This window comes from Zosterops lateralis (assembly GCF_965231275.1).
Source record: "Zosterops lateralis genome assembly, chromosome: 28".
Taxonomy (NCBI): Eukaryota; Metazoa; Chordata; class Aves; order Passeriformes; family Zosteropidae; genus Zosterops; species Zosterops lateralis.
The window spans coordinates 725,175-748,220 of record NC_139788.1 but is presented as its reverse complement, the minus strand read 5'-3'; the positions used below and the strand labels follow the sequence as shown (position 1 = coordinate 748,220).

The following is a 23,046-nucleotide window of genomic DNA, read 5'->3' as shown; positions in this document are numbered from 1 at the left end:
GTAAGACAAGAATTAATAAACAACACGAGAAACCAAGAAAACCAAGACCTTGAGACTCCACATCACTCTCACAGAGACACAGAGTCAGACCCAAATCCTTCAGAGCTCAGGAGGGAAAAACACTCCCTAGGATCCACCAGAACCACCAGCCTTGGAATCTCAGGTGAGAAAGAACCTTAAAACCCGAGAGGAAGGAGCTGCCAGTGTTTATCAGCAGCCCCTGGAAGGAAAACAAAAGCCCTTCCCTGAAACCCCCTGCACATTCCCAGGCCCCCGGAGCGGGATGAATGGAACCTCAGTGTGGGTTTTCCTCCTCTGATCCCAACAGATCCCGGCTGTGCTCCCACAGGGATTTGTGGCACCAGGAAAAGGTCCTAGAAACGCAAAGGGAAGTCCAAGAACACATTCCCAGGGACAGGGGCTCCTCGAGGGGGGGATATTTTGGAAAAGCAGCCCCGGGACGCACAAAGGGGGGTTTGTGTCGGTCCCTGTGGATGCCTGGAAGGGGCTTTGGAACATCTTGTTCCATAATAAACCAGTTTGGGGAGGGAATTAACACCTCCTGGTGCTGCCTGCGGGGCAGGAGCACGTTCTGCTGCTCTGGGCACTCTGGGATGGCTCGGGGACAATTCCAGCCCGGAATTCTCTGGGAATTCCTGATGAACCCTCACAGAAGGATCTGGCTTTGCCCTGATCCCATTGTTCCCACACCAAGCACATCCGTCCTGCTGCTCTGGAGGAATCAGGAAAAACATGGGAAAACTGCCCAGGAATCGATCAATCAGTGCCTGATCCATGGGGAGAGCCAGAGGTCACCAAAATAAGGGAGAAAATTGCAAAGGAGAGGTTTTTTCATGAATTTGAACATCCTTGGGCAGAACTGGGATAGGAAACTCCTGCCATGAGCGTGTAGGGAAGGATGGAGAAGCTCAGGGGTGAGAAATCCACATAAATCCACAAAAAATCCAATTTACAGGAGCAAAGGAGAGGTTTCTCCATGGATGTGAACACCCTTGGATAGAATCAGGACGTGAAACTCCGGCCACACCAAAACACGAGTTTTTATGGAACGATGGGCAAGTTCAGGGGTGAGAAATCCACATGAATCCACTTTTTTCAGGAGCAAAGGAGGGGTTTCTCCATGGATATGAACATCTTAGGATGTGAAATATCACATGGAATGGAAAGGAAGCGCCGTTGTCCCTCCAGGAATTCCATGGATCAATCCGTGATTCTCATGGAATATCACATCCAATGGGAAGGAAATGCTGTTGAGCCTCCAAGAATTCCAGGTGAGCGCTGGAGGCAAGAGCCAAAAATCACTAATTAGCAGATCCTGCCTTATTTTTGGAACCTTTTCCCAACACTCTGCTGGCTCCTGAATCCTTCTGTCTCAGCGTTTCTGGTTTTTTGGGAAGCTCACCAGGAAAAAAAAAAAAATCAAACCAGGAGTGAACAGCAGCTTTTAAAGCAGAGTTTGCTTCAGCTTAGAGCCAGTTTTTTAATTATTTATATTTATTAAAGATGAGGAAAAGGAGCATTTCCATGTCCTGTTCACCTGGGAACGGTGTGGGGTTGAGGGATTGCAAACAGCACCAGCTCCAGCACAACCCATTCCTTAAGGAAAAAAAACAAAACAAAACAAAACAACCCATATATATATATTTATATCTGTTATTTATACACATTCCCCAAAAATCTAAGGTTATTTCTTCCCCTGGATATTTGCATTTGAAAGACGGGACTGAATTAATTCCAGACTAAATGCAAACACGGCATACCTGGATCCGGGAGGACAAGCTGTCCCTGGGATGGTTTTTTTTTTTTTTTTTTTGGAGAATCTGCAGGAGGACAAGCTCTGTCTGGGTCTCACCTCATTCCTGGGGCCTGGGGTGTCATTCCAGCCCCTCCTTGGGAATGGAGGGAAGTGTGGACAGAGATGGGACACGTCTGCTCTTCCCACCACATGGGAAACACAAATCCTGGGTGACTCCCAGGGAGTGAAGGTGAAGCTCATCCAGGAAAAAAAAGCTTTTTGTTCAGCCCCGAATTCACAGTGGAGGATTTGGATCCAGCTCCCTCTGGATCCGGGATCTGGAGAGCCCAAATCTCTCAGTTTGGGGCTGGAGGCATTGCAGGGCACTGGGATGATGATGAAGGAGGGGTGGAATTTGTCACCTTAAAGAGACTTGAGGCTGGATTAAATCCCTAAGGAATGTTCTGGTCCCTGAGATTTTTTTGGGGGAATCTGCAGGAGGACAAGCTCTGTCTGGGTCTCACCTCATTCCTGGAGCCTGGGCTCTCATTCCAGCCCCTCCTTGGGAATGGGGGAAGTGTGGGCAGGGATGGGACACGTCTGCTCTTCCCACCCCACGGAAAACACAAATCCTGGGTGACTCCCAGGGAGTGAAGGTGAAGCTCATCCAGGAAAAAAGGAGCCTTTTGTTCAGCCCCTTGAAGGTTTTGGGATCTGGAGAGCCCAGATCTCTCAGTTTGGGGCTGGGGGCATTGCAGGGCAATTGCAGAGGAAGTAGGAACTGGAATCTCATCCCCTTCACCAGGATAAATTCCATTTGTTTCTGACCACGATGGAATTAATTTCTGGCCAGGAAATCAACTTCAGGACTCTCCCCCTGCTCCAATCCCTGCAAGGCGCACTCCAGTAATCATTGATTGGGTTCTTGAGAGATGTAGAGAAGCTCTGGCTAATTGCAGCAGGGAATGATTGAAGTGTGGGGCCTCGGGCAGCGCTGAAATTCAGAATTAAAAAAAGAAAAAAAAACGACCTGAAAGGATCCAGAGCTGTGGTGTCTCGAAAAAAAACAGACAGTCAAAATCTGGTCAAGTGAAACGTTTTGATTTGATTGCTGCAGGGTTTTGTTTTTTTTTGTTTTTTTTTTTTTCCCCATATATAACTCGGAGACATATTCCGAGGTCAAATGTTTTCTCAACCTGAGGAGGTGAAACGCTTCATTTGGAAAATGGCAACACAAAATGTTCCCGTTCTCGTATTTGTGGGTGGAGGATTTTTCTTTTTTTAAAAAAACCCTGCCAAGCTTTAATGCTTTTGTGGAGAGCTCCAGCTTCTCCTCAGATGAGTTTTGAGCTTCAAATATTTTGGTTTAGGCTTCAACATTTTGTGTGATCTGAGCTAAAGGTGAGGCACCTGCACAGGGCCCTCTGTCAGCAATAATTGTGGGAATATTTGGAGATCATGGATTGCTCTTATCCTTGAGGAGAAGATGGGCTTTGTGAGGTCTGTGCACACAGAATTTAAACAAGACTTGGGGATCAGTGGTGCTGGGGATAAAAACAAGATCTTTCAGCCCTATAATGTTGATGTTTCCTTGCAGGAATGGGTGAAAATGATGGGAAGGTTTCTCCCAGCTGGGTGCAGAGGGTTGGGATCAGCTGGAAATCAGCTGGGATCATTTGGAATCAGCTGGGATCAGCCGGAATCAGCTGGGATCAGCCATACTGGGATATAGGGACACCAGTGCCACACTCAGGGACATCCCCGTGGCCAAGACACAGCCCGGGGTGACTCCAATGTCACCATTAGGGATATGAAGAACCACACACTCACTCGTCAGGTTGAAGTGAGGAAAAGAAGGGGCGGTTTATTATGATTTAGGGTTTAAGTAGGATTAGGAATTTGGTCAAGGCGAGAGGAACACCTCTCTGACCCAAATGGTCAATCCAGAAGTCCGACACCAAGAGGAATGAAAACAATCTACATTGTTCCTGCAGGGGCAGGAAAAGGGACAGGGGCAGGAGCAGGGGGAGGAGCAGGAGCAGGGACAGGGACAGGGACAGGGACAGGGACAGGAGAAGGGACAGGGGCAGGGACAGGGGCAGGGACAGGAGCAGGGACAGGGACAGGGGCAGGAGCAGGGACAGGACCAGGCTCCCTCCCCACAGGCCCAAGGAACATGCAAATCCTGCAGAGGTCACTGAGTTACCCGCACAGGGTGTCCTGCCAAGCTTTGTGCAGAGCTCTCACCCCTTTTGATGTCTCCTAATAAATCTTTTGGGGGTTGCAGACGGAGCAGCAGCCCTGCTCCCTCTCCAGCTCACTAATCCAGTGGTTGGTTTCTTATTTTCCCTTTCCCAGAGCAGAGCAGGGATGGGAAGGTCAGGGAGGTGTGACAGTGAGCCAGGAGGGCAGGCTGGGGACACAGCTGGTGGGGAGCTCGGGAAGGGATAAATCCCTGGTGGTTAAATCCCAGAAATATCTTGTTTTCCCCGCTGTGGGAAGAGCTGACGGAGGAAATGTGCCGAGGTTTGCTCCGGGCTCCTCTTTGCCCTCAGCTGAGGTGAGTTTGGCTCTGGATGTGAACGGCCCTTGTGGAGTTTTGTCTCCTGGCCTGCCCTGATCCCTGAGCTGGAGTTTATCCCAGCACTGCCCAGCATTCCCAGCCTGCTGGAGCCCAGGGGATGCTCCCAGGGATGGGCTGGTGCTGCAGGAGGCTGGAGGTGTGTTCCAGCAGCACTTTTTGGGGTTGTGGCTGCACATGGGATCATCCTCCATGTCCCAGGCACAGCCTCCCAACCCTGCAGGCTCTGAGGGCTTGTGGGACACACTCAAAGCCCCAAATCCTCCCCATTTTGGGGTGATCTGCTCATGGTTTTTGGGTCATTATAAAAGTGATTTATTTATGGGCAAGGTGCTGCTCCAGGCTCCTCACCCCAGGAATTCCTCCATGCAGGAATCGTCCCAAATATCTCAGACTGGACACTCAGAGAACAAATTGGCCCCAGGTGAAGGAGCAGCACTTTGGAACAACCTGGGGAAATGGAACGTGTCCCTGTCCATGGCAGGGCATGGAGTGGGATGAGCTTTCCAATCCCTTCCTGTGGGCCTGATACTTCTGGGTCTGAGGGATTTCAGCCTGCTGGCAGCTGATGACTTTTTCCCAAGGAAAAAATTCCTCAAGAAAGTTTCTTCCCAAAACAATCTTGGCCAACAACTCTCCTTTCTCAGAACAATCTTTCTCCAGGTGGTGTTTTGCTGTTCCTCTGGTTTAACCAATGGGATCAGAGAGGTGTCGTTCCTATTCCCCAACCATGTTCAGTCTGGATGGGAACACCTTATAAAAGGTAGTAAGAATTAGACAATAAAAGCCTTTTTTCTATTCTCTTTGCCTTCTGAAATATTTGGAGCCCTTCTTTCATGTCCTACAGCGACAACTCCCCACCCCAACCATTCCACCACCCCGTGAACTCTCCTGATGGGAAGCTGAGCCCAACATTTAATTTTTACCAGGCTTTATCAAGGTGGGAGGGGGTCTCTCCATGAATCCCCCATTAATAACAATTAGAGAGCAGCAGTGGTTTATTGATTTCTCCTCGCTGGGTGATTATTGCAGGGAAACTGCTGCCTCCCTTCAAACCAAAGGATCGTCCTGTCCTTGCAGAGCTGTGCGAGGAACAGCCAAAACAGCACCTCCCTCCCTCCAGCTGAATAAAAACAATGGACTTTTACCTCTGTGAGCACTTAAACATCCTCCAGATTATTATTTTTTTATCTCTGAGCGAGGCAGGAGCCGTGTGAGGTAATGGATGAAATCCTGGAAGGTGGATCCACAGGGGAGGCTGCGTGGACATCAAGCACAGCAAAGCCGCCATAAAATATAATGAAGGAATAAAGCAGGGAAAGGGGCAGCCATAAATCCCCACAGCAGGGCCCAGCACGAGGAGAACGGGAATAATAAATGGCCAAACACAGATCAGCACAGACATAAAGCATAATGAGCTGCTGGCTGAGAGTCACGTTAATGGAGAGGTGCTGTTGTCACTCCAAATAAACGAAATGATAATTTTATCTTTGGAGCCCTCAGTGAGCTCCTGGCTGCTCTAGGAGGGGTTGGGGGTTTCTTATTTAGAAATGAATAATTTCTGACAGATGAAAATCCTTCTGTTGAGGGTCAGGAGCAGCTCTGACCCCTCCCAGGCTGGGGACATTTGGTGTGGGGACAGGATGGGGACACAGGGCAGCAACTCCAGCTCCTGGGGAGACAAAAAACTGGGAATATTGGAATATCCAGAGCACCCACAGCCCCCTCCCCATGGGAACCAAGCCTGGTGCTGCCCCTGAGGTGGAGAAACTCCTGGGCTGGGGAGGAGCAGAGGGAGCAGCCCTGGGAGGAGGATTTGGGAGTGGTGGTGGGTGAAACTGGGCATGACCCAGCCCAGAACCCCCCAGGCCTGGGCTGATCCCAGTGGGCAGCAGGAAAAGGGGGGTTGTCCCTCTGTGCCCCTCTCAGGTGAGACCTCACCTGCAGAGCTGCCCCAGCCCTGGAGCCCCCAAAATCAAGGCTGTGTCCCTGTGAGCAGAGTGACCTCCTGACACAGTGTCCCCAAAAGGGACTCTGGGGTGGCACTGCCAGACCCTCAGTGACCTCCAGCACCAAATCCAGAATTCCATCAAGAGCCAAGGTTCTGTCCCTGTGAGCAGAGTGACCTCCTGACACTTGGTGTCCCCAAAAGGGACAATGGGGTGGCGCTGGAGCCCCTCAGTGACCTCCAGGCCTCCAGCACAATCCACTCCACAGGGAGCCTTAGAATGGAATTTCTGCCCTGTGGGGCGGTGGAAGAGGAAAAGAGAATTAATCATTATTAATTATAATATGTATATTACGTTTAATTAATTATTATGTGTTTTTTTGGGGCTGTGACACCCCACAAGAGCTCATTTGAGTGTTTGCCCAATTCTTATTTTATTTACCTGCAGAAGTGTCTCCTGCTGGGACACATCAAACCTTGGTCAGAAAGCCCCAAACTCAGAACAATCCACTCCAGAGGAGTCTTAGAACGGAATTTCTGCCCTGTGGGGTGCAGGAAGAGGAAAAGAGAATTAAAAATGGGGTTTTAAATAAAAATGGTAAAAATTCTCTGTCAAGGAGCACATTTGGGTGAGCTCAGGATGGGGACAGCCCCATGTCCTGCACAGGGACAAACCCACCAGGCTCTGACCCCTCTGGTTTCATTTCCAGGAGATGAAGCTCCAGGCCTCCAGCACCCAGCCCGAGGCACGTTTGGTGTTTGTTTCTCCACACCCCGAGCTCAGTTTGGGGCTGGAATGCTCGGGCACACAAGGAGAGCTCTGTCAGCCCCTCTCAGGGGGGCAGAGCAGAGGGAAGGAGCCTTTGCCATTCACAGGCAGGGCCAGATCATAAACCAGCTTTTCATAGACCTGCAGGAAATTCTTCATCCTCCTGCACCTCCTTCCACAGCCTGGCCTGGAGGGGAGGCAGCCCCTAAAGAAAACACGTTTCATGTGGGGAAGGGCAAAGCAAAACCTGTGTTTGCATCTGGTCTGCAAAGGAAAGATGCTCAAGACGATCAATATTTAAAAACAAAACTGATTTTTAACCCCATTTCTCACGGTTCATGCAAATGAACCAAACTTATCAAAGTGGTAAAAAACCCAGTTATAAAACCCAGTTATAAAAGTGTGAAAACCCCTGACCCATCATCCATTTTTGGGTGTAGCCCCTGAGGAGGGGCTTTATCTGCCCAAAATGCACCTGAAGGTTCTCCAATAAATAAATCTGCTTTTTATCCCCTTAATTTTCTCTGTTTTTACCGAGCCCCAATAAGGGATCAGCAGCCCCTGGCACAGCCCAGTGTTGTTGTTTTGGACACACAAAAAAGACAAGCAGGCAGCAGCAGGTCAATTAATTTAATTTAATTTAATTTAATTTAATTTAATTTAATTTCTGACTCCATCTACTTATATACACCTTGCACAGAAGGCCAAAGACTGGCCAAAAAGGGTCACCACCTTGTGAACATCAAAGTCAGTCACATCCCTCCTTCTAGAGCAGAAATATGTAAATTTTATTATAGAGATAAATTCTAAAAACATAAAAAAAAAAATTCTAAAATAAATAAATTCTAAAAATACATGTAGTTTGCATGAAGCTGTGTGAGAACCTCACTGTAAAAGGTTCAAAGACTCAAAATCAAGAAAACACAGGGTGAAAACCCAGGGCTCCCAGGAGCACTTTCCGGGGAAATGGTGCCTTTGCAGGCAGATCCAAAGGGAGGAACTTGGATGCTGCTCTGCAAAATCAGCAGGGTGAGTTTGATGTGAAATTCCTGCCCCCTGCTTTTGTTCCCGAGGATATTTTATAGGACAAAGCCACGTCCTGCTGCTGCTCCTCTTTCCCTGACACCCCATCAGGCACCTGTGCGGCGTTTTGGGGCTCCCATTTCCCCAAATGGGCTTTGTTTCTAAAAGCCCCCCCAAGTTTGTTTGGTTTTTTTTTTTGCTTTCTTATTTTTTGCTTGAGAAACCCCAAAGGCCTCCTCATGTGACTTTGTAGATGACTTCCCACATTGAGAGAGCAGGAAGGAAGCTGAGCTGGGGTTGTTCTCAGCTTCACTTTCTGTGGGGCGGCTGAAACTTCGACCTCATTAACTCCAGGAGCTCTCAGAGGGAACCCCGAAAAAAAATGACCCCCCAAACCCTCCCCGAGCCCCCCAAATGCTGCTGCTTCAACATCAAGACAGCGACTGTGGCCCTGGGGGTTTTCCACATGGTGAGTCCTGGGCCTGGAAAGGGGGACAGGGGCAGGAAAACCAGAGGTGGAACCTCTCCAGGAGGTGCATTGTTGTTGTTGTTCATGGAACATTCTCTGTTCCCAAGAGGAAAAACCCAGTGAGTTAACAGGGATGAACAAAAGGTTGGTGGGGGACAGGGAGGAGTGGAATTCGCTGGACTTGGGAGGAGTTTTGAAGGATATTTTTATTTTTGAAGGGTATTTATTTTTCTCTGCCAATTGGAGCTCATTGGGAAATTTTGCTCTGCTTCCTGTTTCCCTACTTAGTGCAGGAATTCGTGTATCCCAAACCTGCAGGGTGGGAATGGGCAGCACTGGGGATGTGGGAATGGAGGGATTTGGGAGCTGGATGAGCAAAGGGTGATGAGCAGAGTCGCCTCCTCCGTGTCCCTTTAGGTTTCCATTGGGATCGTGGCCGTGTTTGGCTCCCAGGGAAGGCAGAGAAGCTGTTCAGGGCAGGGATGGCAGAGCAGGAGAGCCTGGAGGCCTCTCTCCCACGCTCCTGCCTGCCCTGAGGAGCTTCAGGTGCATTCAGCCGTCCTGAGGATGTGGTTTCTTGCATGGCTGGGTTATTAAAATTATCCCTGTGCTGAGCTGGGTGTGCAGAGTCAGGGTTTGGGAGCCCTTGGGGCTCTCACAGGTTCCTTGGACAGCACAGGGGGAGTTGGGGACCTGCAGAAATGGCACCTGTTGCACGGGAAGGACACTCCATGGTCCCACCAGAGCTCTGGGTGTGCACAGTCAGGGTTTGGTGACCTTGGACTGATAACGGGGCTCCCACAGGTTCTTTGGACCTGCAGAAATCCCATGGGAGTGGCAGTTTGGGCATGGGAAGGACATTCCATGGTCCCACCACAGCTCTTGGTGTGCACAGTCAGGGTTTGGGAGCCCTCGAGGTGATCACAGGGCTCTGACACGTTGGTTGGACAGGAGAGGGGCCCTGGGTAGAGCTGCAGCCTGCGGAAATCCCATGGGAAGGACATTCCAAGGTCCCCACCCTGTTCCCTGGAGCAGCAGGAGCTGCACCATCCCTTGTGCCCTTGGACATTCGTTAAATATCCTTTCTATTGTATTAGTTTATGAATATTTATATAATTCCATAAACCAGTTTCCATATCCCAGGAACTGTTTTGCGTGGTCACTCTTTGGGTTCCCCTTTTTAGAGCATTTGTGTTTCTGGGCTGTGTCTTCATTGTCACCTCCAGCCTGGGCCTGGGTCTGTGCTTTCTTCAGGTGGGAGATGCTGATGGTTGGTGTATCAATAGCAGAGTCTTCTTTCCATGTTCACTGGGTGTTATCCCCACCAAACAGACACTTTAAGCACACTACATCAGTTACTACCACTGTGCCTGATTTTCTAAAAGCAGAAATAAAAAAACCTTATATCCTCTATCCTCACCACAACATTATTAACCATACAGCACGCATCTTGTGAAAAGCCAATTTTATAATACATATATATATATATATATAACAGCCTCTGCAGAGGGCTCATCCCCCTGGACGTGCATTCCCTGCAGGAATAGGGAAGGCTCCACATTCCAGCTGCTGCAGAGGTGTCCTGGTGCTGCCCTGGCTCTCCCTGCTGAGGGAAAGGCCTGGAGCTCTCTCCCTGCTCACAGCTCGGTTCTTCCTTCTTTCTGCACAAAATGGAAAAATGTTAAACCACCTGAAGCTCTGGGGCTGGGCTGGGGTTTCCTGCCATGTTCTTATCTCAGTCTGGGTTGTGTGGCTCATTTCCACTCCAGCAACGAACCCAGGGCTTTGGTTTTTTTCTCTGACAGACATCACAGAGGGTTCCTCACACTGACCTTCAGCCCCTGGATGTGCTGAGTGGGATGGGGGAATTTGGGGTTTGCTGTGCTGCTCTCACCCACTCCTCTTTCAGGAAAAAAAATCTGATATTTAGGGCCCCAGCTCATCCATTTTTCTCAGGCCTCCTTTTAAGTGAAACCCGAAAAAAAAGCAATTTCTGCCCTTATTTCCCATGCTGGCAATTGAGGGGTCGGACCAAGAGCAGAAATAAAGGAAGCAAAACTTATTTGGGAGCTTGAACACGAAATTTCTCGGCCCCCTCAGAGTCAGGTGTGATTCCATGTGTCTTCATTAAGAGATCCCTCCCCTCCCAAGGGGCACCAGCAGCTGTGGAGACACTTTGGATCAATGCAATTTCACCCTCGACGGGGCTCAGAGCTGCCCTGGGAGCTGAAATGCTGCTCCACCAAGCTGAACTCATGTTAACTTTGTCATGTCCTCGTGTAATGAGAGCTGGATATTCCTCCTTTTCCCCGCCAGCTCACAGGCAAATTGCAAAGTTCATTTATTTCACGGGGAAAAAAAAAATAAAAAAGGGAAGACAGCAGAGTGACTGTTGAACAAGCTGGTGTCAGACAGGTCTGGGGAAAACATGACAAATCCTTTCTTCTTGTTCAGTTGTTGGACAGAATCTGAAATTGGGAGGGACAGGGGGTCCCAGTCCCCTCTGCAGCCTGGTGGGTGCCACAGCTCTTCTGGGAGCTGCTGAGGGCTCAGAAAGCTGATGAATTTGGATTATTTGTAGGTTTTCTGCAGCAAACACAGGCAGAGGAAGGGGCTGTGTGTTGGGAAAGATGGGACAGGAAGGGCTTGTGGATATGATTGCCTGGTGAGAAATCCTGGAGATGTAAAACCTGTGAGGGAAATAGAAATGAATTTCAGCTCTGAGATGTGATCATGGCAGGCAGGAAGACGGGGATGAGCTGGAGATGGGTGGAAGGACAGAAAACAAAAGGCCCCAAGGGTGCAGCCCCTCTCCACCCTGCCAAGGCATCAGGGAAAAGGTGGATGAGAAAAGTCTCTTTAGAGTTTAGAATACAGGATGATGTGGTGATAGAGCAGTTCTCATGGGCTGCAGGCAAAGTCTGTAGGGTTTGTATCTGGCGCCGGTTGGTCACTGGAAATTAGAATATTCAACACAAAAGGAGATGGAATGGATTGGAACAAGGTCCTTGCTCTCTGACCTCTCTTCCCCCTCTCAGCTCTTTTCCCTCCCTCACCTCACCCCCTCTCTCTCTCCCTCTCTCTTTGGGGTTCCCTCCAGCCCAGGCTGGTGGCTGAAGGCAAAGCCCTTTTTACCCACGGCCCTGCAATAAACCCCCGTGTTTCTGGAATATCTCAGCTCTGCAGAGTTCCCTCTCCCTGCCCTCCATGGATGATCCTACAGCTGAGCTCAGCTCCTGTCCCCTCCCAGCCCCACTTCCCCCTGTCTGCACCGAGGCAGAACCTTCTCTCCCACATCTCCTGTGCAAGGCCAGCTCAGCTCCCCCGGCTGCCCAAACCCTGTCTGGGACCCTCTGAAAACACAGAACTGTTTGTGCCCAGCCCCAGCCCGAGCTCAGAGCTGGCTGTGAGCAGTCCCAGCAGCCCCAAGTGCAAACCCAGCCCTGACCACAGCTCTGCCACTTCCTCCTCTCCCCAGCACTGCTCAGCTCGGGGCTCGAGTGAGACGTTGGTGCAGCTCGGCAGGAGAAGTTGTCTCAGCTCTGCCCCAGCTGTGCTGATGTGGGTGACAGATAAGGGCCAGGACATTTCTGCATCACTGCAGGGCTCAGGTCACCGAGCAGGGCAGTGGAAGGACCCCGTGGGGTCACTGGTGTCACCCCCTGCCCCAGCTCAGGGCACAGGGTGGTGTCCAGTGGCTCTGGGATGTCCCAGGGAGGAGCCCCCAGCCCCTGTCTGGGCTCTTCTCAGGGCAGGGGAACTGCTGGGTCAGGCCCTGCCCGGGGCTCTGGGGCCACTGATGGGCTTAGGGCAGAGCCTGGGGCCGCCCTGCCCTCTCTGCACAGGGACAGACGTGGGGACACGGGGACAGACATGGGGACAGACATGGGGACAGACAGGGACACACAGGGACAGACGTGGGGACACAGGGACAGACGTGGGGACACAGGGACAGACATGGGGACAGCAAGAGACAGACATAGGGACAAATATGGGGACAGACAGGGGGACACCCAGGGACAGATATGGGGACACACAGGGACACACAGGGACAGACACAGGGACACACAGGGACAGACATGGGGATGCACGGGGACACACGGGGACAGACATGGGGACACACAGGGACAGACACGGGGACACACAGGGACACACAGGGACAGACAGGGACAGACATGGGGACACCCAGGGACACCCAGGGACAGACATGGGGACACACAGGGACACACAGGGACAGACACAGGGACACACAGGGACAGACAGGGGGACACACAGGGACACACAGGGACTGACAGGGGGGACACACAGGGACAGACATGGGGACACCAGGGACAGACATGGGGACAATAAAAGAAGGAAAGTGATGGTTTTGCCAATGGAGTGGCACAGCTGCACTTGCAGGGAGATCTTTAATATCTTTTTTGGTTTCTTTTTACACTTTGGAATCCTGGTATTGCATTTCCCTCAACTCTGGGGCAAAAGGCAATTTCAAAACATAAAACCAGGATAAAAACCATCGAAACAAAACTCACTGCCTTTATCATTTCTCCACCCTCCTTCTGCTGGCAGTTAAATCCAAAATATTAATAAACTGATAACTGTCATCTCAGAATTTCCTGGGATTTAAACCCTTTTGTGATTGGCTCATTTGGAGACTCATCCATCCAGTGTTCCCTGGAAATAAATTCACAGCTGGGAATTCAGCCCAAAACCCCTGAATTGTGTTTTTGGCTTTGTTCTCCAGGTGATGAGCATCCTGCTGCTGATTGAATATTCCCTCGAGGTGGCCAACGGGAAGGGCTTCTGCAAGGACCTGGACAAGGATTACTTCAGGATTGGTGGGTCCTGGGAATGCAGCTGTGGGGCAGGGAGGGATCCCTCAGTCCTGCACTGCTCCCTCTGCCTTTTCCACCAAAGGATTTGGGATTCTGGGTCAAAAGCTCAGGGAGGGATTCAGGCTGTGTTTGGGTTTCGCTTTAGGCCAAGGCTGTGTTGGAGATCAATGTGGAGCCCAGGGAGGTTTTTATTTCAGATGCAGCACCCGCAGAGTCCTTCAGCTCCCTCTGGAATTGCCTGTGGATTCCCCTGGCAATCCTGGTTTCCCTTCCTCTCCCTTTTCTGTGGATCATTCCAGTCTGATCACACACACTCCTGACTTCCTCCATGTTCTGGGCATTTCCAGGGACACACTGGAAGGGTCCGAGAACTCCTCAATGGACAGAGGGGACAAATCCCACCCCACACTGATCCTATGGATGTGTGGGCTGTGGGACACTGCCACCCACACCCCTCCATGCCATGAAGCCATTCCCATGGATCCATTCCCATGGATCTATTCCCATGGATCCATTCCCAAGGAGCCATTCCCATGGAGCCATTCCCATGTAGACATTCCTATCGACCCCTCACCATGGAATCATTCTCATGGAGCCATTGTCATGGAGACCTTCCCATGGAGCCCTTCCCATGAACCTCTTCCCATGGAGCCATTCCCACTGAGCCATTCCCATGGAACCATGCCATGGATCCATTCCCATGGAGCCATTCCCAGGAGCCATTCCCATGGATCTATTCCCATGGAACCATTCCAATGGAGCCATTCTCATGGATCTATTCCCATGGAGCCCATCCCATGGACCCCTTCCCATGGAGCCATTCCAATGGAGCCATTCCTATGGACCCCTTACCAATGGAATCATTCCCATGGACCCCTTCCCAAGGAGCCATTTCCATGGAACCATTCCCATGGAGCCGTTCCCATGGATCCATTCCCATGGTCGCCTTCCCATGGAGCCATTCTCATGGAACCATTCCCTTGGATCCATTCCCTTGGAGCCATTCCCACAGGGCCATTCCAATGGAGCCATTCCAATGGAGCCATTCCCATGGACCCCTTCCCATAGATCCATTCCCTTGGACCCCTTCCTATGGAGCCATTCCCACAGAATGATTCCCATGGAGCCATTCCCATGGACCCCTTCCCATGGATCCATTCCATGGAACCATTCCCCTGGATCCCTTCCCATGGATCCATCCCCACAGATCTCCAGCCTCTCACCTGGACAGATCCACACCACCCCTCCCTCCCCCTGTGACCCCCATTCCCAGATTTTTCCCAGCCCCTGGTGTATTTTTTCCAGAACATTCCTGGCTGGAAGAGGCAGCCAAGCCTCTTCCTCATTTCTCACAATTCCTGAAGGATTGAACTCCTCCAGAAGGATCCAGCTCAGATCCTTGCAGAGACCTGGAGCTGTCTCTTGAGGCGCCATCTAAAAAAAAAAAAACAAACCAAAATAACTCCCCAGCCCCCAAATATTGCCCAACCAGGATGTTCTGTGGGAGGTGTTTGGGGGAGTTCCTGTTCTTGAGTCATTTTCCGTGTAAAACCACAAGCTGAGATAACCCTGGGAGCAAAAGAAGGAACCTCCCTGCCCACAGAGAGATAAACACAACCCTGGCAGCCAGGAATTGCTCTTCCCTGCCTTTTTTTCCTTTGGGGTTCCCTCCAGCCCAGGCTGGTGGCTGAAGGCAAAGCCCTTTTTACCCACGGCCCTGCAATAAACCCCCGTGTTTCTGGAATATCTCAGCTCTGCAGAGTTCCCTCTCCCTGCCCTCCACGGATGATCCTACAGACATTAATTCCTCCACAGACACAATTCTTTGTGCCAGGTTGAGCTCTCCCTTAGGGTTTGCTGGAGTTGAGACATGTTTTGGTGATTTTTTTTTTACCGTTTTTATCCTTTTCAGCTGATGTCACCACCAGTTTCCTGCTGATCTTCATGTTGTTTGTCATCAGCTTCCACCTCCTGCTCGGGGTGCTCAAGGTGCGTTCCCCAAAAATGACGTTCAGGGTTTGGGTGGTGCTCACTGGAATTGGGGTCAAAAAAAGCAGGAAAATTACCAGAATCACACAAGGGAAAAAAGGCAGATAAAAATCCCAGAATCAGAGAATCATATAGGAGAAAAAAAGGAGATAAAAATTCCCAGAATCAGAGAATCACACAGGAAAAAAAATAGGAGATAAAAAATCCCAGAATCAGAGAATCATACAGAAAAAAAAGGCAGATAAAAATCCCAGAATCACAAAATCACACAGGAAACAATGAGATAAAAATGTCTCCTGGTTCCAGAGGTGGAGAGGCACTGGTTTGAAGCCTCAGGGATTGGGGAACGAGGTTGACACTTCTTTGACCCCACTGGTTAAGTCAGAATTCCACCAATTTGTTCTTCCCCTAGGAAGGAATGGATGATTTACAAACATCACTCTTTGTTTATGTTACAATGCATAAGAAAACTCCAGTACAGAAATGTAAAAACATCAGAAGGCTGAAAAAAAATCAGAGTGAGTGACAACAACCTGCTTTTTTTTTCCTCCTCAGAAGAGGGAGCGGCTCCTGATCCCCTTCCTGGCCCTGCAGGTCATGGATTTCCTGCTCAGCCTCCTGACCATGTTCAGCTCCTACATCCAGGTGCCAGCCATCATCTCGGTGTCCTCGCTGGGCCACACGGTGGGTGACAGCTGGGACACCTCCTGCCCCTGGCCGGGACCTTCCCTGGGGATGGGGAGTGCAGGGGATGGAGCGTCCCCACCTTGGGGTGGGTCCCAATGGAATCATTTAGGGTGGAGTGAAGGATGGAAGGATGGAATGAAAGAAACTGGGGGTTGTCGTTTGTCATAAAATCCTTTGGGGTGGAAAAGAGACCTTTAGGGTCCTGGAAGGTTGGAATGAAGGATCATTACCCTGGGGCTGGGGTTTGTCATGGAATCCTTTTGTTTAGAATAAAGGATCATTATCTTTGGGCACAATTCTTCATGGAAACCTTTAGTTTGGAAAAGATTTTTAGGATCCTAGAAGCTTGGACTAAAGGATCGTTACCTGGGGCTGGGGTTTGTCATAGAATCCTTTAGGATGGAAAAGAGACCTTTAGGGTCCTGGAAGGTCCTAAACTAAAGGATTGTTATCTTGGGCTGTGGTTTGCCATGGAATCCTTGGCTTGGAAAAGACCTTTAGGGTCCTGGAAGGTTGGAGTAAAGGATCATTACCTTGGGCTGGGAATCCAGTGGCTCAGGGCTGCTTGTCCTGTCCCAAATCCCAGATTCTCTCCAGGTGGGAATGCTTGGCTCCTCCCCCTGGGCATTGGGAGCATCTCCCAATGGGATGAGGAGTCGTGCAGTGGCTCCTTGATGGCCCATTAAACAGAGAGAGCTCCTGGAGGGAGTTCCCTGTGAGTCCTGGGCAAGGCATTGATGGGCCATGAGCAGAAGAGCCCAAAGGAGGGGCCTGGGAAAACACTGCCCCACCTGGTTCCAACAGCTCATGGGGATGGGGATGGGATAAATACTGTGTGCACATCCTACACCACAGCCCAGGACACCCAGACTCGCTGTGAACCAGCCACAGGCTCTGTGTGGAGTGTGAATACCCTGCACAAGTGACCCAATAATTCCTGCCCCCCTCAGCAGGGCCACTCCAGGATCCCCCTGCTGGCGCTGCAGCTGCTGGATTTCTGCCTGAGCATCCTCACCCTCTGCAGCTCCTACATGGAGGTGCCCACCTACTTCAGCCTCAAGCCCGTGGACAGCAAGGTGGGTCTGAACTCAGAACTGCCCATTTCCCACTCTCAGAATTCCTATATATTCCCATTCCATGCCTGTGCACCTTCTCTGAGCCCTCTGGAACACCCAGAACTGCTTATTTTGACAATTAGAGAGGATTTTCTGTGTTCTCCCCAGCACTATTCCTGACTGACAACTCCCATGTTCCTTAAAAATAAACTTTTTTTTTTCTCCTTGTGGGGATCTGATGGATGCAAATTGCAGAGAGAAGTGATGCAGGTGTAGCTGCCTGCGTGGAAAACGCCCCAAATTTCATCTTTATTAAACAGCCGTGTTTATTGTGAATTTGTTATTGTTGTTGCGAATAGATGGAATTTGTGTTGTTATCAATTGATGGAATTTGTGTTGTTATCAATAGATGGAATCACCACACTCCTAGGGAAGGATGGAGACACTGATTTAAGGCCCTGGGATCACAGTCCCAAGTTTCTCCCTCCAGAGAAAAAAAGCAGGAAAATCCCAGACTGGTGGCAAAAATGAAAATTAAAATTTTAAAAGTTCTTATTTAAACAGGGCTTTTCCCAAGGCGTGGAAACACCAGGAGGAAAACAATATTCCTGTTATCCTGCTTCTAGTGGAAATCCTTTATTCCTTGTTCTGCCTGAGCCTTGAGCCCTCCCAGGGAATGAGTTTTTGGGGCTGAAACCTTTTCCTTTTCCCCAGAACCCCCTGCCGGCCCTGGAGAAGCTGCCAGCAGAGGAATATGCCAAAGTGATGATCACCTTCACCATCGCCTTCGTGGCCGTGCTGATCCTCAAGGTGAGAGGCTCCGGGCTGAGAGTCCCCCAGGGAAATTCTGATTTAATTCTCTTCCCCCAAATCAGCCTTGTTGGACTCTCCTTGGGCACGGTGGGAGTTGTGCCTCTGGTTGGTTTATCCAAATCCTTGCCTCGACTCTTCTGTGTGAGTTATAGAGGAAAATCCCTTTTATGTCCTCAAACCATCACTGCCCATCCCTCTCTGTAAGGAGAGAAAGGTTGAAAACAATCTCAAATAAATGAGATTATTGAGATTATATGAGATTATTTACCCAAATATCTCCTTTTACATTTCTGTGTGAGCTACAAAACAAAATTCCTCTTAAGTCCCCAAACCATCACTGCCTGTTCCTCTCTAGAAGGAGAAAAAGGTTGAAAACAAACCCAAATAAATGAGATTATTGAGATTATTTATCCAAATATCTCCTTTTACATTTCTGTGTGAGTTATACAGCAAAACCCCTCTTATGTCCCCAAACCATCACTGCCTAGGAGAGAAGGGTTGAAAACAAACTCAAATAAATTATATTATTGATATTATATGAAATTATTTATCCAAATATCTCCTTTTACACTTCAGTGTGAGCTACAAAACAAAATCCCTCTCATGTCCCCAAACCATCACTGCCCGTTTCTCTCCAGAAGGAGAAAAAAGGTTAAAAACAAACACAGCAAAGTTCTCTGCTGTGATGTTCCCAATTGGGTTTTTTTTTTCATGGATGAGTGGAGGTTTTCACCCAGTTTCCAGGTTTGCTCTCTGCATGAAGAGCCTTTGGAAGCAGGAAAGGTTCTCCAATATCCCCAAAAGATTCTCCAAGTTTGGATTCACCTCCGGAATGTTGAGATTGATTTTTTTTACAGCTCAGACATTTCATTCCTTTTTTTTTTTTAAATCTTTTCCTTGGCCTGGTGTCAGCACCAACAGCCCTCATTGTCCTGGGAATGCTCAGCTGCAGGTTTGGGATCTGTGGCTCCCTGTGTTCCCCTGAAAAATCCCAAAATGTTCCCGAGCTCATTCCCAGGCCAACACAAACACGGGGCACACGACTCTGCTGCTCCCAGCAGGAAAATATTGATTTACCAGGGCCAGTCCCACAGACCTCGTTTATTTCCCTGGGCCACAACCCCTCAATCAACCCTTTTTATTTCCCCCCAGAAAAAGCTCCGTTTGTTGCGCGGATGAATCCGCGGGGTGGCGGGAGGTCCTGCCAGGGAGGTGCAAAAATGGGGTTTTGCTGAAGGAAGGAGTTTTTGGGGCAGTCATTGGATGTCTCTGGTGTTTCTGGTGCTTTCCTGAGGCATCCAGAGTTTGTGACCTGCTCTGAAAAAATGAGATCAGAGCCACCATTTCCTTTCCTACCTTGGGATATTGTGATGTCAGGGGTGCCCAATGATGTGCTTTAATGGATTTTATGTTTAATTATTTTTATTTACTGGATTATTGATCCCAGTCCCATCATTGTTCTGAATTCACGGAATACAGACCTTATAACCTGTAATAATATGAAAAATACCTGGAAAAATTACAAAAATGACATCAAAGCCTTCCTTCCCTTCCCTTCCCTTCCCTTCCCTTCCCTTCCCTTCCCTTCCCTTCCCTTCCCTTCCCTTCCCTTCCCTTCCCTTCCCTTCCCTTCCCTTCCCTTCCCTTCCCTTCCCTTCCCTTCCCTTCCCTTCCCTTCCCTTCCCTTCCCTTCCCTTCCCTTCCCTTCCCTTCCCTTCCCTTCCCTTCCCTTCCCTTCCCTTCCCTTCCCTTCCCTCCCAAACTTCTCCCTCCAGAGAGAAGAGCAGGAATATCCCAGGCTGGTGGCAAGAGTGGAAATGTCCCTTTTTTGCCCTGCAGGGACATGGAAAAATTGTCCTTTTCCTTCCCTTTTCCCTCTTTTCCAGGCCTACATGTTCAAGTGTGTCCTGAACTGCTTTAGATACATCAAAGCCAGCAGGAGGGAGGAGGTGAAAGTGGAGCCACAGGCAGTGGAAAAGGTGAGGAAAAATGAAATTACTCCTGGAAATGGAGCCCCAAGAAATGGAAAAGGGGCATAAAAGTGATTTTTTCCCATCAAAAGGAGTCCTTTAGACTGGTGACCCTTATCTCTGCTTTTTTTGGGCTCTGAGAGAATTTCTGCTGAGGGATGGGGAATGCTGAGAATAGGGAATGCTGTGGGATTGGGGAATGCCAGGATTAGGTGCCCCAGCTGTTCCCTTCTGCAAAACCCCCCAGCTTTCCTTGGGAATGGGGCTGGGATTCCACACGTTCAGGATCTTTGGGCCATTGATTGTCCTGGGAATGGGACAATAAATGTCCCTGGCACAGGATGGATCCAATTCCTGCTGGATTCCTGCCCTCAATGCCCCAAACCCCACTTTGTCCCTGCCCTGAGGCAGCCAGAGGAGCCCTCTGTCACTGGATGGACACCAAAGAAGTCAGGCTGAAAGAGCAAAAACAGAGGAGGTTTATTCCCAATTATTAGATTTATACAGACCCTGGAGCTTGACCAGAGATGGGACAATGAGGTTGACACCTCTCCGACCCCACTGGTCAAACTAAAAGTCGATCAGTTGTCAGGCTGAAAGAGCAAAAAGAGAGGAGGTTTATTCCCAATTATGAGATTTATACAGACCTGGAGTTTGACCAGAAATTGGACAACGATGTCAACACTTCTCCAACCCCGCTGGTGAAACTAAAAGCCCATTAATTGTCTCCTCTCCAAAGAGGAATGAGCAGTTTTCAAAACTTTTTACCTGACAGTCCATGAGGAAACTCCAGTACAGCAATTAAACATTTCAGAAGGCTGAAAATATCAGGGTGACACCTCTCCAGGACAGAATCCCTGCCCTCTGATATTCCTCTGGTGGAATCCCGTAACTCTGCTCTCTTCCAGGCCGTGCTGCCGTCCTACGAGGAAGCCCTGGAATTGCCTGCCAAGGATTGTCCCCCTCCCTACGTGACGGTCTGAGCCCGGCCCAGGGGAGGTGACACTGATGCCACCGGTGCCTGTCCCCTCCTGGCAGTCCCCGTGCTCACTCCAGAGCAATTCCCAGCTTTTCTTCCAGCCAGACCCTGTCCAGGGGAACTGCTGGAGTCCTCCAGCGTGGAGTTCCACGCTCTGGAACCTCCGTGTCTTGACTTCTCACCCCTGGATTTTGGGATTTGGCTGCCGTGGGGTGCAGGGCTGGCCTGAGCCCCCTTTTTGCCACCAGGATGGTGATTCTCCCTCTGGCTCAGCAGGGGCGCCTTTAGGAAGTGGGATTGAGGGATGAACAGGGATTTTTCTCTGGGATAACCCAGCCCTGCAGCTCCACCAGCCAGAATTCCCACAGCAAAGGGATCAGCCAAAAAAAAAAAAAAAATCAATCCCCTTGGGAATTGCAGCTCTCACCCCGTCTGCTTGTGATGATTGACAGCAGGATATCCAGCATTGCTCTGCCATTCCACACCTCAGTGGGTGCATTTTTTTCTGTGCTTTTATGTGACTTAGGAGATGAGTTTCAATTAAAATAAAAACGTTAATGGCTTCCAAACTGCCAGTCTGATTTCTGAGTGAAGGAAAGAAATAATTTGATTTCCAAAACATCAGTGAGTAAAAAAAAACCGGTGCTTTGACCTTGGCCTGATCTTTCCTCGTGTTTATGCTGCTTGCAAAGGAAAAGCTGATATTTCAATTTCTCCTCAAAATCTGCAGGTTGAGCTGCTGGAGCTCTGCTCATTTATCACCTCAGCTGCTGTTGGGGCTCAGGTTTGTTCCTTTTTTTACTCTAAAGAATTTTTCACCACAAGTTGCAAGGAGACCAAGTACTGGGTGCTTAAAGTTCCTTGACTCTCGGGTTAGGTTTTCTTTCCCCAAGATTTCAGGTGGTGGTTTGAGAGAGTCTTTTTTGCTCTCTGCCCTCTGAAGGCTTTTGTTGGAGTCCAGGACATCCCTCTGGGCACCCTGGAAGGTCACAGAGAGGCCTGGGACCCCAAAAAGAGGGTCTGGGGTCTGCCCAGGGGGGTTTGCCTGGCACAGAGCCCAGGAGGACACAGGCTTGGATTTCAGTCCATGGAAAAAAACTTCCAACACAGAGAGGAATTGCAAGTCACAAAGGTGTGACAGACAGTGGTGTAGGTTATCGCCAGTTTATAGAAAGTTTTGTAGTTTTGCATCCTGCCCTGAATGTTCCTTATGAGAGCCTGGGATGGTGTAGGAAGACTCTGGGGCATCTGACCAGGCTCCTCCCACCAAAACTCCATTAATTGGGGCTGCCCAGGTGTGAAATTCTGGCAATTCTCATTTCCAAACCAGAGCAAGGCTCCTCAGTGTGACCCCACTAAATCCTGTTAAACCCCCTCCTTCACCTCTTTTCAATGATTGAGATTCTCCCTCTAATTAAATTCCTGCTGATAACGGGGAAGGCTCCTGGCTGTGGAGTGCCTGCAGCAGGGTAAACCAGCCCCCGGGCCTCTGGCTTTAATTGACTTTGCTAATTGAGCTGCAGGAGCTGAAATAGGGTCAGGACGTGTCTGGCAGACACAGGGTGGGTTTAATGTGGGTTCACACCTGGTCTGACTGAGCCTGGCTCTCCCCAAGCCAGCCCAGCTCCTGCCTGGGCAGAGCCTTCTCTCCAGGGCTCAGCGTTCCACCCTCCCAGCTCCAGTGAGGGGCTCCAGACCCGCAGAGCTGATAAAATGTGTGGGTTTATTGTGAGCTCCCGGCCAGGCCAGGGCCGAGCTCCAGACAGGACGGGGGTTTGGGGGTCTGAAATGCCCCAGGGCTGGGCCAAGACAAACAGCCCAGCCCGGCCCAGGCTGTTCATGGGGCAACCACGGCCCCGCCAGGGCTGGGATTGAGGCTCTGGAAAGGCTTTTAAATGCGCCCCTTATTCTGGTTTGGCTTCTGATTTTAGTTTTTTAAATTATTTATTAAATATTATTTTTTATATTTATAGGTATATCTATATTATTATATATTATAAATAATATAATATTATAAAATAATAATATAATATTATAATTATACTAATATAATTATTATATATTATAAATAATATAAATTTATAAAATAATAATAAATAATTGTATATAATAATAATTATTATAATCAATATAATTAGTCATATTAATATATTTATAATTAATTACAATTAC

General features: G+C 49.4%; 1 protein-coding gene across 2 annotated transcripts; it reads left to right on the top strand.

Moving 5' to 3' along the window:
- Positions 1-7,717: 7,717 nt before the first annotated feature.
- Positions 7,718-21,429, top strand: LAPTM5 (lysosomal protein transmembrane 5). 2 transcript variants are annotated; one of them, XM_083879341.1, is made up of 8 exons: positions 7,718-8,546; positions 13,291-13,384; positions 15,294-15,370; positions 15,926-16,054; positions 17,008-17,133; positions 17,827-17,922; positions 19,812-19,904; positions 20,804-21,429. In XM_083879341.1, exons 1-8 carry the CDS (start codon positions 8,460-8,462, stop codon positions 20,876-20,878), a joined length of 777 nt encoding a protein of 258 aa, XP_083735467.1. In that variant the 5' UTR covers positions 7,718-8,459; the 3' UTR covers positions 20,879-21,429. The 2 variants fall into 2 exon arrangements, with proteins under 2 accessions (XP_083735467.1, XP_083735468.1); XM_083879342.1 differs by having other exon boundaries at positions 7,721-8,546; positions 17,011-17,133.
- Positions 21,430-23,046: the final 1,617 nt, after the last annotated feature.